This window comes from Gymnogyps californianus, chromosome 4 (assembly GCF_018139145.2).
Source record: "Gymnogyps californianus isolate 813 chromosome 4, ASM1813914v2, whole genome shotgun sequence".
NCBI lineage: Eukaryota > Metazoa > Chordata > Aves > Accipitriformes > Cathartidae > Gymnogyps > Gymnogyps californianus.
In genome coordinates this window covers 75525170-75537530 of record NC_059474.1, presented here as the reverse complement: position 1 = coordinate 75537530, position 12361 = coordinate 75525170, and the positions used below count along the sequence as shown (strand labels likewise).

Here is a 12361-nt window from a genome sequence, read left to right as displayed (position 1 = left end):
ATAATGTTTTGTAAGATCAAAGTATCAGTAGAACTTCAATATGGAAGGTGTCGTGAAGGAGAGGGAAAAGCATAGGTAAGTGGGAATTTGGGGTAAACAGTAGAATGTACAGTGCACTCTATAGACGACTACAGCTTTTGTCTTATTTCAGATCCCAAAGAATTCAAGATGATGAAACATTAGGCAGCAGGAATACACTTTAAAGACATCTACATAGAATACACACATTTTAAACCTGTGCAAACATTATCCTCTATTTTTTATGTTTCTTACTGAATTACTATTATTTAATAATAAGCTAAGATTTATAGTCATTGAACTAACCACAATAAAAATGTAATTTCTAGACTCCCTAATAGTCCAGCTCTAGCCTGTATTGGATTTAATTTTACAAGTAAGCTGGATAATGTAATGAGAATACACAATTAAGTCAGAAAGTAGCCCTCAACCTACGGATTCAGAATACAGAGAAGAGTTACCGTTCTGAACCTGAGGAAGCACACACATGAACATTCAGTCTTCTGAGAGCTAGAAGAGAATAAACACCTTGCTTCTTCAGATTCAGAAGAGCAGATATTCTTGTAGCGGTACTCCTGGAGACTGCTTTTTCCAGCCTTTAGCAGGAACAGCACTGGTACGTCTTTTGGGGGGGGGAAAGAAGGGGCTTGGCACAGAAGTTCTTGAGTCACTACAAAGAAGCCACGCTTGACAGCTGGCAGCAGTAACCTCTGCCAAGCCGTAAGAGGGCAAGGCAGTTCTGAAGACTGGCAATAAGATCTGGACAATTAGCCGCTAAACATCAAATCTCTTTGTTGCCTTTCAGAGGGAGACTGGTGAGGAACAGTTAATTATTGATGTTTTCAGGAACAGCAAAACCTCTTGCTATATGGGCACTGAGGCCAGGAATTTACTCCCTTGAAAGGTGATGTGACCATGTTTTTTAAGGGAAGACAGCACCTCAGAAGTATTGGAGCTGAACAGATCCATAGAACAAACAGGAGGGGGGGGAAAATCACTCTTTCAGAGCAGATCTTCACCAGCTGGGTAGTCCTTGTCATGACAGACAGCATTTATAGCCAGGAAGCAGGGCTTATGTTCTGGTGGCTTGGCAGCTATGCCCACTTATTCACTGCTGTTGGGAAAATAATGCCCTTTGTCCTAATTGGACAATTTAGAGCAACCAAACATTTCCTCTCTGCAACTCACGTGGGATCACCCACATTAAAAAGCTGTAATTTGCAAATGGGTTTCCTAAATCACTGTAAAAAATCAGGAGGCAGAAAGACCACCTTTACTTAATAGCAGACCAACTTGAGTAATATATCTGCTTGGCAAATAAGTGAACCCAGTGTATAAACCCCCAAGGGATTTGCTTCAAGATGTATAGCTTGAATAGTATGGAAGAAAGAACGCTGGATGGAAGAAAAACCACCTGCTGTCCAGCAGAGAAAATACAGAATTATAGGTAGCATGGGGTTTAGACAATTAAAGCCCGAAGTTTCTCTCTCTGAAGAGAAGAAAACCTTTCCTCCCTATATCCCTAATATCTAGAAATGTTGAATAGTACTGCTCAAAGCCAGAACTGAGTTGTAAGGGAACTGGAAAAAGGTGGCAGCAACAATTCAGCTCATTAAGTGATCACAATGGTGCACAAGGAGGTCTTAGGCCTATCAACGGCTCTAACGGACACGCCTTGTCTGAAGTTTTCAGAATCGCTGAAACATGCACTAGGCATGTTTACTTATGGTAGCGATACACATACACCATCCTTTCCTTCCCCCCCCTTCCCATGGCCCGGAAAAAAACAAGTATTTCCTATTCTGTCTGCACAATTTTCAGTATTTTTGACATTACAGGACTTATTGTATCTGTTATACGTAACTGATAACAACTGCAATGGGACGTACTTCTCCAGCAATCTTTGGCGACACAGCTACTGGAGGCTACTAATGAAAATGCAGGTGGACAGACAAGAAGTTAACTCTGGAAGTGTACACGATGTGGCAGAAGGTACTCAAGGTTGCAATCTGATGAACGCTAAACAGGTCCACGCTATCAATGCTGTCCTGCAACCACTGCACACCATTTCCCCACGCTCTTTGTGCGGCCAAACAATGAATGAGACCAGGGAACTCATTTGACTGAACAAAAAGACAAACAGAATTCCCACAAAACAGCTATGCTGCCTAGCAATTTTTCTAAAGGCAGTTCTCTAGCCATCAATTCAAGACATGCTTTGTTTTAAATCAGACTCGCCAGGAGACAGGTGTAGGAATCAGCACAACATTTGCTCTTTATCACGTGAAGCCATCGTTTGTCTCTGCTGCAGTAGGTTACACCAAGCTAAAAAAGCCTGCTTTATGTAAACAGGAGCTGCAGTTATTTAAGGAGTTTTTTTTTCTCTTCGTTAACTTGCTGCCATTTCCGAAGATGGAAATGGTCATACACCTTCATTCACACATTTTGAATCACACAAGTTTAATTCGCATCAAATTTGTTTCCATAAACAAATCTATGCTGTCACTTAAGCATCCTGTCAGAAGGCGGCATTTAATTGAGTATGCATCAGTTTCGTGATGACGCATCCAAAATACAAGCTTGTTGTTAAAGTTCTATTAGTAATGCACATAAATGATCACCTCTGCCTCAGGAGTGATACAAAGTGAGTATTTTTGTAATACTCAAAGGGATTTTTTAAAATGCACTTAAATAACATGGTTTTTGTTAGTTTTGTACCTTTTGAGATGCTGTAGCTGCCCTCTGTTCTGCCTGGCTCAGTCGCCTTTGAAGCCTATTGATGTATTCTCGATAGTCCATCATTAATTTTTCATCCTGTGTAAGTGAAATATCTCATTACAAATGCAAAGTTCTTTTTACTGGATCCATACATACTGTAGTGAAAAAGCTTAAAACAAGAGGAACTTAAGCAGCAGAACTGTTTACCACTTACAATAAGACTGAAGACATACTGCTGACACATTATAGAGAACTTCCAGCTCAAATATGACATCATATGACTTTTCCAATCAGAGTAATCTGCAGAGGAAGTTTTACTCGTTTCACCATCTTGAAGTAAGATGCATAAAACCTGACATTTTAATCCAGATAATTTAATTTACACAATCTTACAATGTAAATGTTTTAGCAATACTTAAAGGGAAAAAGAATATACTAGCTAATACAAATGAGATGATAACCTTGCTACACACTTCTGTTCTCTTCATTAAAGGGTACGTATCAAGTCTTTCTTAACCATCCTTTACTTACAGAAATCTATTCTCGCATCAGCCCCGTTTTTCTCCTCCGAATAAAACAGCACTACAAAAAACAACACAGAAGGACTTACCTGAGATAGAACTGGGTATTATCCCAGATTTATGAGGCTGACAGGATAGCTGTTTTCTAAAGTGGCCATTAATTATTGAACAATGCACATTCCAAAACAACCCTGCCCTTAATCTTTAATGGATAATGCTTTTATCTATATGTATATATGCACATACAGTGTAAATTCTACTATACACATAGTATGCTGAGAATTTGGTATCTCTACGTATGCTACATTATCCATAATGCAATGCCTACTCCTTTTTAGAGGTATGCATGCATACATAGGCGTAAGTGACTTCAGAAACATTTCCTGAATTGTCTAGAATTGCTAGATTAGTAACCTTGAAAGATGATCTCTGCTTTACCTTTTCTTGTAATTTGAGAGGAAAGTGAATTTGTCTTCCTGCCATTTGAACATGTCAGTCAGCAGAATCAGTGGGGTTTTCCCGTTATGACTACTGCTGTCAAAAATCCTTGATTTTTTCTAAACCAGCGACATAACTCATCTAAATAGGTTTCTGTTAAGATCCTAGTGCGCGTGCATCAGGTTGTAACTGGAAAGTAGTTGTCACATCAGTCATTATCTTACCTCAGTTACCTTTTCATTTGCCATTTCCAGCTGAGAAATGAGCTCCTGGCTACGAAGTTTTTGTTGACTCAGCTCACTTCTATTAATCAGAAGGAAAGATGCTGATTAACACACAGTAGTGCATCAGTTATCGGAATATAATTTCGTAGGTACTTTCTTGCATTGTAGGGGCTTATGGTGTATTTTTAATCGCAGCGTTGCTCTTAAAACATTGATTTCAAAAGCACTACACAGCTAGCACTTCTTCATGATGTGTATTCAAAACTATAATGGCAGAGGAATGAGATGTATTTGTTCGAATCAACAGGACTTCGTCAAGAGCATTTGACATTTTACAGGGTTTTTTTCCTGTTTATCGAATCTTTATTTTGCAGGCACATTATCAAATATGGTATAAATATAAGCTGCATTTGCACAGTGCATTCAATATTTAGAGTAACATTCTAATTAGCGTCCCATAACCAGACTTCAAATGTGGACATTTTTGAAGGTGCTTTGAAGTACCTAAAACCAAATCATTCTATACTTGTGAGACAGACAACAATGTAACACTTCATGAAGAAAAGGAAAAAGCCACCTTCTTCAAAGTGGTCTTTTTACTTTTGTACTGAATGAGTTTTAGTGATCCTGAATTTGTACAGTATTGAAATATCTGGGTTATGGTAGACATCTTTGAGTGGGTGCTCAAAGGAAACAGTTCTTGCCTCCTGGCATCACAAGCCACTGAAGAAGAGCGATGACCAAAGATGGAAAAATCTCTCAACTTCGGTAAATTAGCCAGAGGAAGATGCAAAACTAAATGAGCTGCTCCGACCTTTGACCAGTCTCTACTCCACTAGCAACAGCCATCACAAAAAATGGTGTGATCAGGATTCTTGCCACCAGTTTCACCTTCTACACTGAGGTTCAAACATATTTGTGAAGAAGAATTTTCAAATTTATTTTCACTTTACCTTCCTTTCCCAAGCTGAAAGTATGCTGAAATGCAATCACCTTCATGAATATGTAGCAGATCGATAACGCTCAGAAAGCTGATACCTAACCCTTAGGTGCTCTGCCTATTACTGAAACTACATGCACTGTAATAGAAGCTAAAGCTTTTATTCCTTCTGGGGGAATGGAGGTAAGGTAGGAGATACTTTAACCTCAGACCTTCGTCTTAAAAAGCCTGTGCTCTTTTAATGATGGCATTTAGTTCTCAACAATAATTTACTCTTTAAAAACTTTTAAACTTAGTATTTCATAAAAGTTTGACTGAAAACTGCTATATGGCACTTGAAATACAAGGTTGCAATATACCTGTTAACATAAGGCTGCGAGTATACCTGGCTGGTAGTTTCCACTCCCTTGTTCTCAACCAACCCCTTTAACCAGTCCCAGGTAGATACCATAAAAACAGTTCCACAGCTTTTGACTAGCTGCTATAAAAATGAGCATACATAGGCAGATATTTAAACGACGTTAAACAGTTCAAATTATATATAGATTATACCAGTGTTACCACACGTGAACATTTTTATATAAAATAAGAATTAAAGATGGATTAAAATTGCAGGATCAAGATAGTATGTTAATACTTAACACTATTATTGCAATTGTCCTCTGTAATCAATATCAAGCATCACGATGAAGCATTTTCAATATAGGAGCCCTCATGAACAGCTGTTTTTTGAAAGTTCAGTTTTTATGAACTGTTTTATTAGCAAACCAGAAATTTTACACAATTCCTGTCATATCTTTTCATACATACCTTTTTCAAAATAAACTCCCTAGAAAACTCTTCAAACACTACTCTTTACAATGTGTAGACTGCTTATGTTCAAGTTCAACTACGCTAGTAAAAAAGGCTTTGAAAATAAGGAAATTCTTAAATTCTGGCAAACCATTTTTATTGTTACGTCATCTTAGAAGACTATCCAAATAGATTAATTTTCTAAATTAAAAATTCTTAGTTACTGAAAACAATCTGTCTCCTATACTCATACTGAGGTGTGGAATTAGCATTCGTGGCAGCACCGGCCATAAACAGAGTTCACATGCTTATATACAGCTGTATATCAAGAAATTATTTTTTCAATTAGATCACACTGAACATGTATTTAAAGAAAACAGTTTAACCTTGTAAGCATAAGGAAATGTGATGGCTATTGAGCCAGACAGTTGATTCATTCTGATTGTTAACCCTCCTCCAAACACACATTATGGGATTTTAATATTAAAATTGAGCAGTAACCCCAACTGCTGAATAATCAAATCAGTCCCTACTCCATATTGTCTTTGTTAAGTGAGTAGGAAACAAAAGGTGAGCTTTTAGCATTTTGGCAGACGGGAGATAAATCTGCCAGCTGTAGCAAGTACGTTCTGCAAAGCTCTCATATGACAAATATAGCATGTGCCAGCTGTTTTTTCGGTTGAATTATACTATAATATGCTTCAGTTACTCTTAGTAATTATGAATTTTGTATACTGCCAGTACCTGCAGCTGTCTCTCATCCTGTTAATTTTTTTCTTTAATGAACATCTTAAAATAAGCAGCTATGGCTGCCAAACATTACGGAAGTGCAGCCAAAAATAATGTTTTAGAAATGGAGGAAACTTCTTCATCTCAAGATGCTGTGCAATGCACTCAATGTACTGTACAGGATGCAGGGAGAAGGAGAAGGCAGTCCTGGCCAACACTTCATACACAGGCACCAAAAAAGGCCATTCTTCAGAGGCAGATTCTTTTCAATTATAGAAAAGATAAAACTGAGAACTCCAAAACCACACGTGGCTACCAATGAGTCAGGGACTCTAACTATGACACAGAAATGTTTCAGAAGCAGAAACTGGAACAAAGACGCCCAAAATAGCTGCAATCAGATGACTTAAGCTAAGCAAAGTATTTAAAACTATATGGCAAGGATTCCCTTTTTGTAAGTACCGACAATTATAATTCAAGTGGATATTAAAAAAATGAAGCCATTCAGTATAGTTGTTCAAATATAATGGATTTATGTTACAACAAATATTTTTAATTTTTCCCCCAAAAGTTGTATCTTACTACTAGACAATAGTGGCAGATGGTTAAGATTATTAATTTACCAATTTGTTCATACTATGTACTAGTATTAAACTTTATTCCTTTTTTTATTAGTTAAAGAGTTAAGATTTTTAAAGCTCCTCAAATGCACTGTTACGTGAAAGTAACTTCTAAAGTACGCACCCTCTTTATCATTTAAGCCAACGTTTATAAATTGTCTCACATACTGTTTTGTAGATTCAGTTTATATTTCTAAAAAGAGAACGGACTTGTGTATACCTATTAATTCCCCCACTCAGGGTAAGCTGTACCTTAACTGAGCCATCATCTACATGTCTAACAGGCCAAAGTAATATTCACAGCAAAGTTGACAGAAGTGTCAGTTTCCTGTGAAGTTTTCAAGTTACAAGATCTACCTTTTCCCCACCTGCAGTTTTCAAGTTCTACTCCACTGAAGGGCACTCTGTGGATAATTCAGTCATTTAATTGAATATGACACTTTGCTTATCAATGTGACTCTTGTTCTGATCCCTGGTCCAACCAGAATCACGTTAAACAAAAATGTGCTCTTGGTGTTGGCCACTGGTGAGGAGTCTGGTAAGGATTTGTGTCTAACCCACCGGTTATCCGCGAAATTCTTTCTCAATTTACCCCAATTCTTTTCTTCATTCTCAGGATTAGAACATCAAAATCTATGAAAAATACTGATATGCCAATTAGAAGGGATTAACCATCTCTTACTACTTGTATTACAACCTCTTTCTTATTTATTTGTTTAACCTAGTTAACATTAAGTACAGACCAGGCAAGGCGGACTTTACAGAATGAATGAATAATCTGCGCTTATTTTTTAAACTTTCATGCAGTCTTTCACTTTATTTTCTTTTAGTAAATGCTGGCAGATCCGATTACCCTGGTTTTGCTTAAATTCTGTTGTCAGCACTTTCTCTCTCACCCCTTCTCAATCTGTCCTGTATTCTGTTGTTACTCAAGTTTGTTTCCTTCCAAGTTACAAATTTCCTAAATGTTCCTTTGGTATTGCTGATTCCACTTTCTATCTCTGCTGTCATTTATTCTCCTCAGCTTAAGACTGAAGAACTATATAGCTTTATACACAATGCTGTAAGGTAATAACAACAGTCCTAGCCAGTCTCTTCCCCCCAAATATGGCCATAGGAACCGTTTTTCTAGAGTACAGTACTTCAGTGAAAGCAAGAGCTTTTAAAAATATGTGTATGTATTCCTCATTTCTTTCAAAAGTAAATTCTTTCAAACGAAGACAAGAAATGTAAAAGAAGCTGGAAGCACTTGATACTGTTTTTTTACCACAGCTGTCAAAGGCAGATCACCTAAGTCCCTTGAAGTTTTGGGACATTCAAACTGACAGCGATCTTAGAGCTTACAACTTTACAATTGGAAGCTCTACACCCTGTAGATCAGCAACAACAGCAACAACAACATGGATTGCTTCTATTTCTTATCAAATTCCACACAAATTTGTGGAGAAGTGACACTGAAGATCAAAATAACTTTTTAAACATTAAACCTGAGTCCGATTTGGTTATTTAGATTACTTAAACAATGTTCCAGATACAGGGGAGAAAAAAATAAAATAGAAACTCAAGTAAGTGTCAGTTACTAAATTAACGAACGTATAATAGTTAAATTATTCACAAAGACTTAAAAGCTCTTTTTGTGTTATGAAAAAATTACCTTTAGAAATAAGTTTGCCAGTTTTATAGAATTTCTATACTTCTCTCCTTACTATTTTCCATTTAAACCGCTATAAAGAACGTGAAAGATGACTTTTTGCCTCTCAGAAGTTCACTTCATTCTACTGATTATTCCTGGTCAGAACTGAATTGGTGGTTCAACCTCAGACCCTAGCAGACATGCAACTGTCAAAATACAAGCCTGTTGAAACACAGCAAGTAACCAAACCAATTCAACCAAAATTAAGTGTTAATACGCATTTCCATCTCAAAAGCCACATACGTCCTTTGGTCTTGAGGCGGATTGACCCAGCTGGCAGGTAAGCCTCCACCCCGTTGCTCGCTCACTCCCTCCCAGAGGAAAGGGGGAGAGAACCGGAAGGGTACAGGTGTGAAAACAACTCATGGGTCAAGAGAAAGACAGTTTAATAAGTGAAAGGAAGAAGAAGAAGAAAAAAAAAAAAAAAGATGCAAAAGCAGTCACTCATCACCAGCAGGCCAATGCCCAGCCAGTATCCAAACAACAGCTACTTTGGAAGAACTTCCACCCAGTTTTATTGGTGAATATGAGACTATATGGTATGGGACATCCCTTCGGTCAGTTGGGGTCAGCTGTGCTGGCTGTGTGTCCCCTCAAACTTCTTGCCCACCACCAGCCTACTCGCTGGGGCGGCAGAGTGAGAAACAGAGAAGGCATTGACACCATATTGGCACTGTTCAGCAACAGCTAAAACATTGCTGTGTTATCAACGCTATTTTGGTCATAAATCTAACACACAGCACCATACAGGCTGCTATAAAGAAAATAAACTCCATCCCAGCCAAACCCAGTACAGGTCTTTAAGAAGCATTAAATTCACCTTAAAATATAAAATTTCCCACAAACTTAATCTGAGGGTGATAGTTTTTGTATGTGTTTATAAACACATACAAACAGATATAGATTAAATTAATTTCTTACATACATACACACACATTCTTAGAGAAAGAAACAACCTAAATTCAATAGAAAAGCCTTGGGATAACTCATCTTTAAATAAATATGAGTGCTACACCACTTTTTTACAATCTTTAACAGTAATCATTCATTTGCATAACTATTTTATAATTGTAAATATTTGCTGCCTAAGTTCACTTCAGTAAATGTCATTAGAACTCAAAGTACATCTAAAATGGATGCAATCAAAAGTCAGAACAGCTTCGTTTCATAGTCTGCCAGACTAGACGTTTTGCAGGAATAAAGAGAATAAACACTAGTCATGAGTTGTTAGTCATGCTGCCAAGAGCAATGTTTTTATTTGGAACGATGACCTATGTTGCAAGAAGCACTGACCTTCTTCGTTACCTTCAAGACTGACTTTTGGCACAAGTATATCGAAGCAAAACTGGTTCCTTGCCCTCTTGCAAGGTGAAGGTGAGGTCTATTACCAATAAATCCTTCTAAAAGTGTACAGCATCTTAAGATGCTTAGAGGGAAGAAAACTCTTCTCATAAATGAAGACTGTAATGTATTGTTATGAAGAAAATGGTGGAATTTAGTCTACAAGTATTCAACGCATTGCCAACTGTTTCATCACTGTTTTTTAATTCCCAGTTCAGTTTTATAGGCAACAATTACATGTTTAACTTGAACTGAGACCCAAATGTCCAGGAAAGCACAGAATAATTTTCAGTGAAGCCTGAAAGTATCAATTTATTTCTCAAACGTTTTTCTCTACAGGTTTTTCACTGATCTACTAGATTCTCATATTATTTAAAAAATCATCACACTGCTCTACTGTTACAGGTTGCAAAATTTACTTTTCCTTCTTAATTTTTTTAAAATTAAAAATCACCTAACGTTCACTGATGTTGCTTCATTTCTTAAAAATATTTATTTATTTAATGCTTCCTTTATGCATATGGATTACACCTCACAAACAAAAAACTGCAGACTTAAAAGATGACAAATGAGCAGCACGGAATATGGAAAAGTTAGCAGCTGCTGCTGGGAAGTTAGTTAAGCAGCCAAAATGTTTCAGACACCTTCACATGGAAAATGAAAGTAATGATAGAACTGAAAAACAGCAACAGATCATGAATTTAAGGCAAAGGAATGGGAAACACCTACACTAACAAATGGGACACTGACTCAATGCTTATGAGAGCTGCACTAACAGCAAACTTCTGGTGAAATGCAATATAAAATGCTTTTATGTAAACTACCTCCCCAGTATACATGGATATGACTTTGTTAGGAAGTTTATAACTTCCTGAAAAACATTCACTTATAAAGCACACTACTATGCTGTAAGAGTAATAATTCTTATTATAAACTGAAATTCTGCCACGTCACCAACACAAGCTCTGTATTTGCTCATATATTTACATGAATCCGATACATCAAACAGTAACTTCATGAAGTGCCAAGGAATGTCTCAGACTGTCCTCAGAATATACTAAATAACCATGATATGCTGCTAAACTTGGAGAGCTCTCTGTTTAAGTCCAAAAAGGGTCTGTTGACATCTTCATCTAAGTTCATAGCCTTGCTGCCCAGTCAAGACAAGATGAAGTTTCTACGGAAGGTATTAAGTTTTCCTTACAAGCTCACAGCTTAACTAACCCTCTCAAAACCACATAAGCTTAAAAACATATGTATATAGAAAAGCTGGGTGAACATCGGCCTTTCACTTGGACTCCGCTATAACGCTCGGTGATACCACTTCCTGCATTAGCCTCAAGAGGACTTTCAAACAGAGCCTTTAATTCAATAGATCCTGCTTACCCAGTATCAGTCTATTATTTAGTGGTCTGGCTGATATTTCTGTGATAAATGCTTTTGCTGCAAGATTATTTTGCTTTTTAAATAATCAGCAACTTTATTTTAGTTGACAACAAAGTAAGAAGTGATTTGCCATTCTGTACTTGCACTCAAAATACTTACTCAAACTGTTTACTGTGATGAGATTAAAATAAATATGATAATTATTCCTTTATAGTATAAGCAAGGACTTTGCATTGAATAACCACTACTGTGTAACTCAGGAGCTAATTTTCATACCAACTGCATTTTGTACTATATAGCTAGATATCTGGTAATGCATATAACGTGAAAAATAAGCTGGTTTTAAATTTTCTAGATAATACTTACAGGTTCTGTTATAGCCACTTGTCACCGTAATATCAGAGCATCGCTGCACAGATTTAATTATGAAATTCCTTATGTCAGTTTAAACTACAACCTTCTAGCAGAGAATAGACTTGTTTCTATTGCCAGCTTCCTTGTTAGGTAGAGCAAACGTCTGATAAAAACTTCTGCTTCTACCTTATACAGTATGTAAAAAGCATCACCTACGAAATCATCTTAAAAAGTAACTGACTTTGCTTTTGGACTCGCACCAAAGTACCTACTGAAGTCACAGAGAATCACGCAGACTTAGTGTAGACTTACAATTTTTAATATGAACTTTTTTTCTATTCTGCTCGTCAGACGGTATTCTCTGATACAGGATGTTAAATTATTGCAGGAGTTTTCCAGATGATGCCACATAGGCAGTCTCTCACATTAGGGAGAACAGGGACATTTTCAAAATTTACTACTGATTTTTCACGCAGATTCACAAAGCAGACTTCCTCTCATGTCTGTTATATTTTCTATGTCAGCATTTTGCTACAGATAAATAAGGTCTAAAGCTCTTGGTCTGCTATAACAACATTTTAACACTT

The 12361-nt window shown here is 37.0% G+C and overlaps 1 protein-coding gene across 1 annotated transcript in view; it reads right to left on the bottom strand.

Annotated features, from left to right (window-relative positions):
- Positions 1–12361, bottom strand: part of SCLT1 (sodium channel and clathrin linker 1) — a 47396-nt gene that overhangs the window by 815 nt on the left and 34220 nt on the right. Inside the window, exons 20-21 of the mRNA XM_050896275.1 lie at positions 3920–3998; positions 2737–2832 (exon numbers count right to left, since the gene is read on the bottom strand). Coding sequence (XP_050752232.1) covers positions 2737–2832; positions 3920–3998 — 175 coding nt within the window. The remainder of the gene's footprint in view (positions 1–2736; positions 2833–3919; positions 3999–12361) is intronic.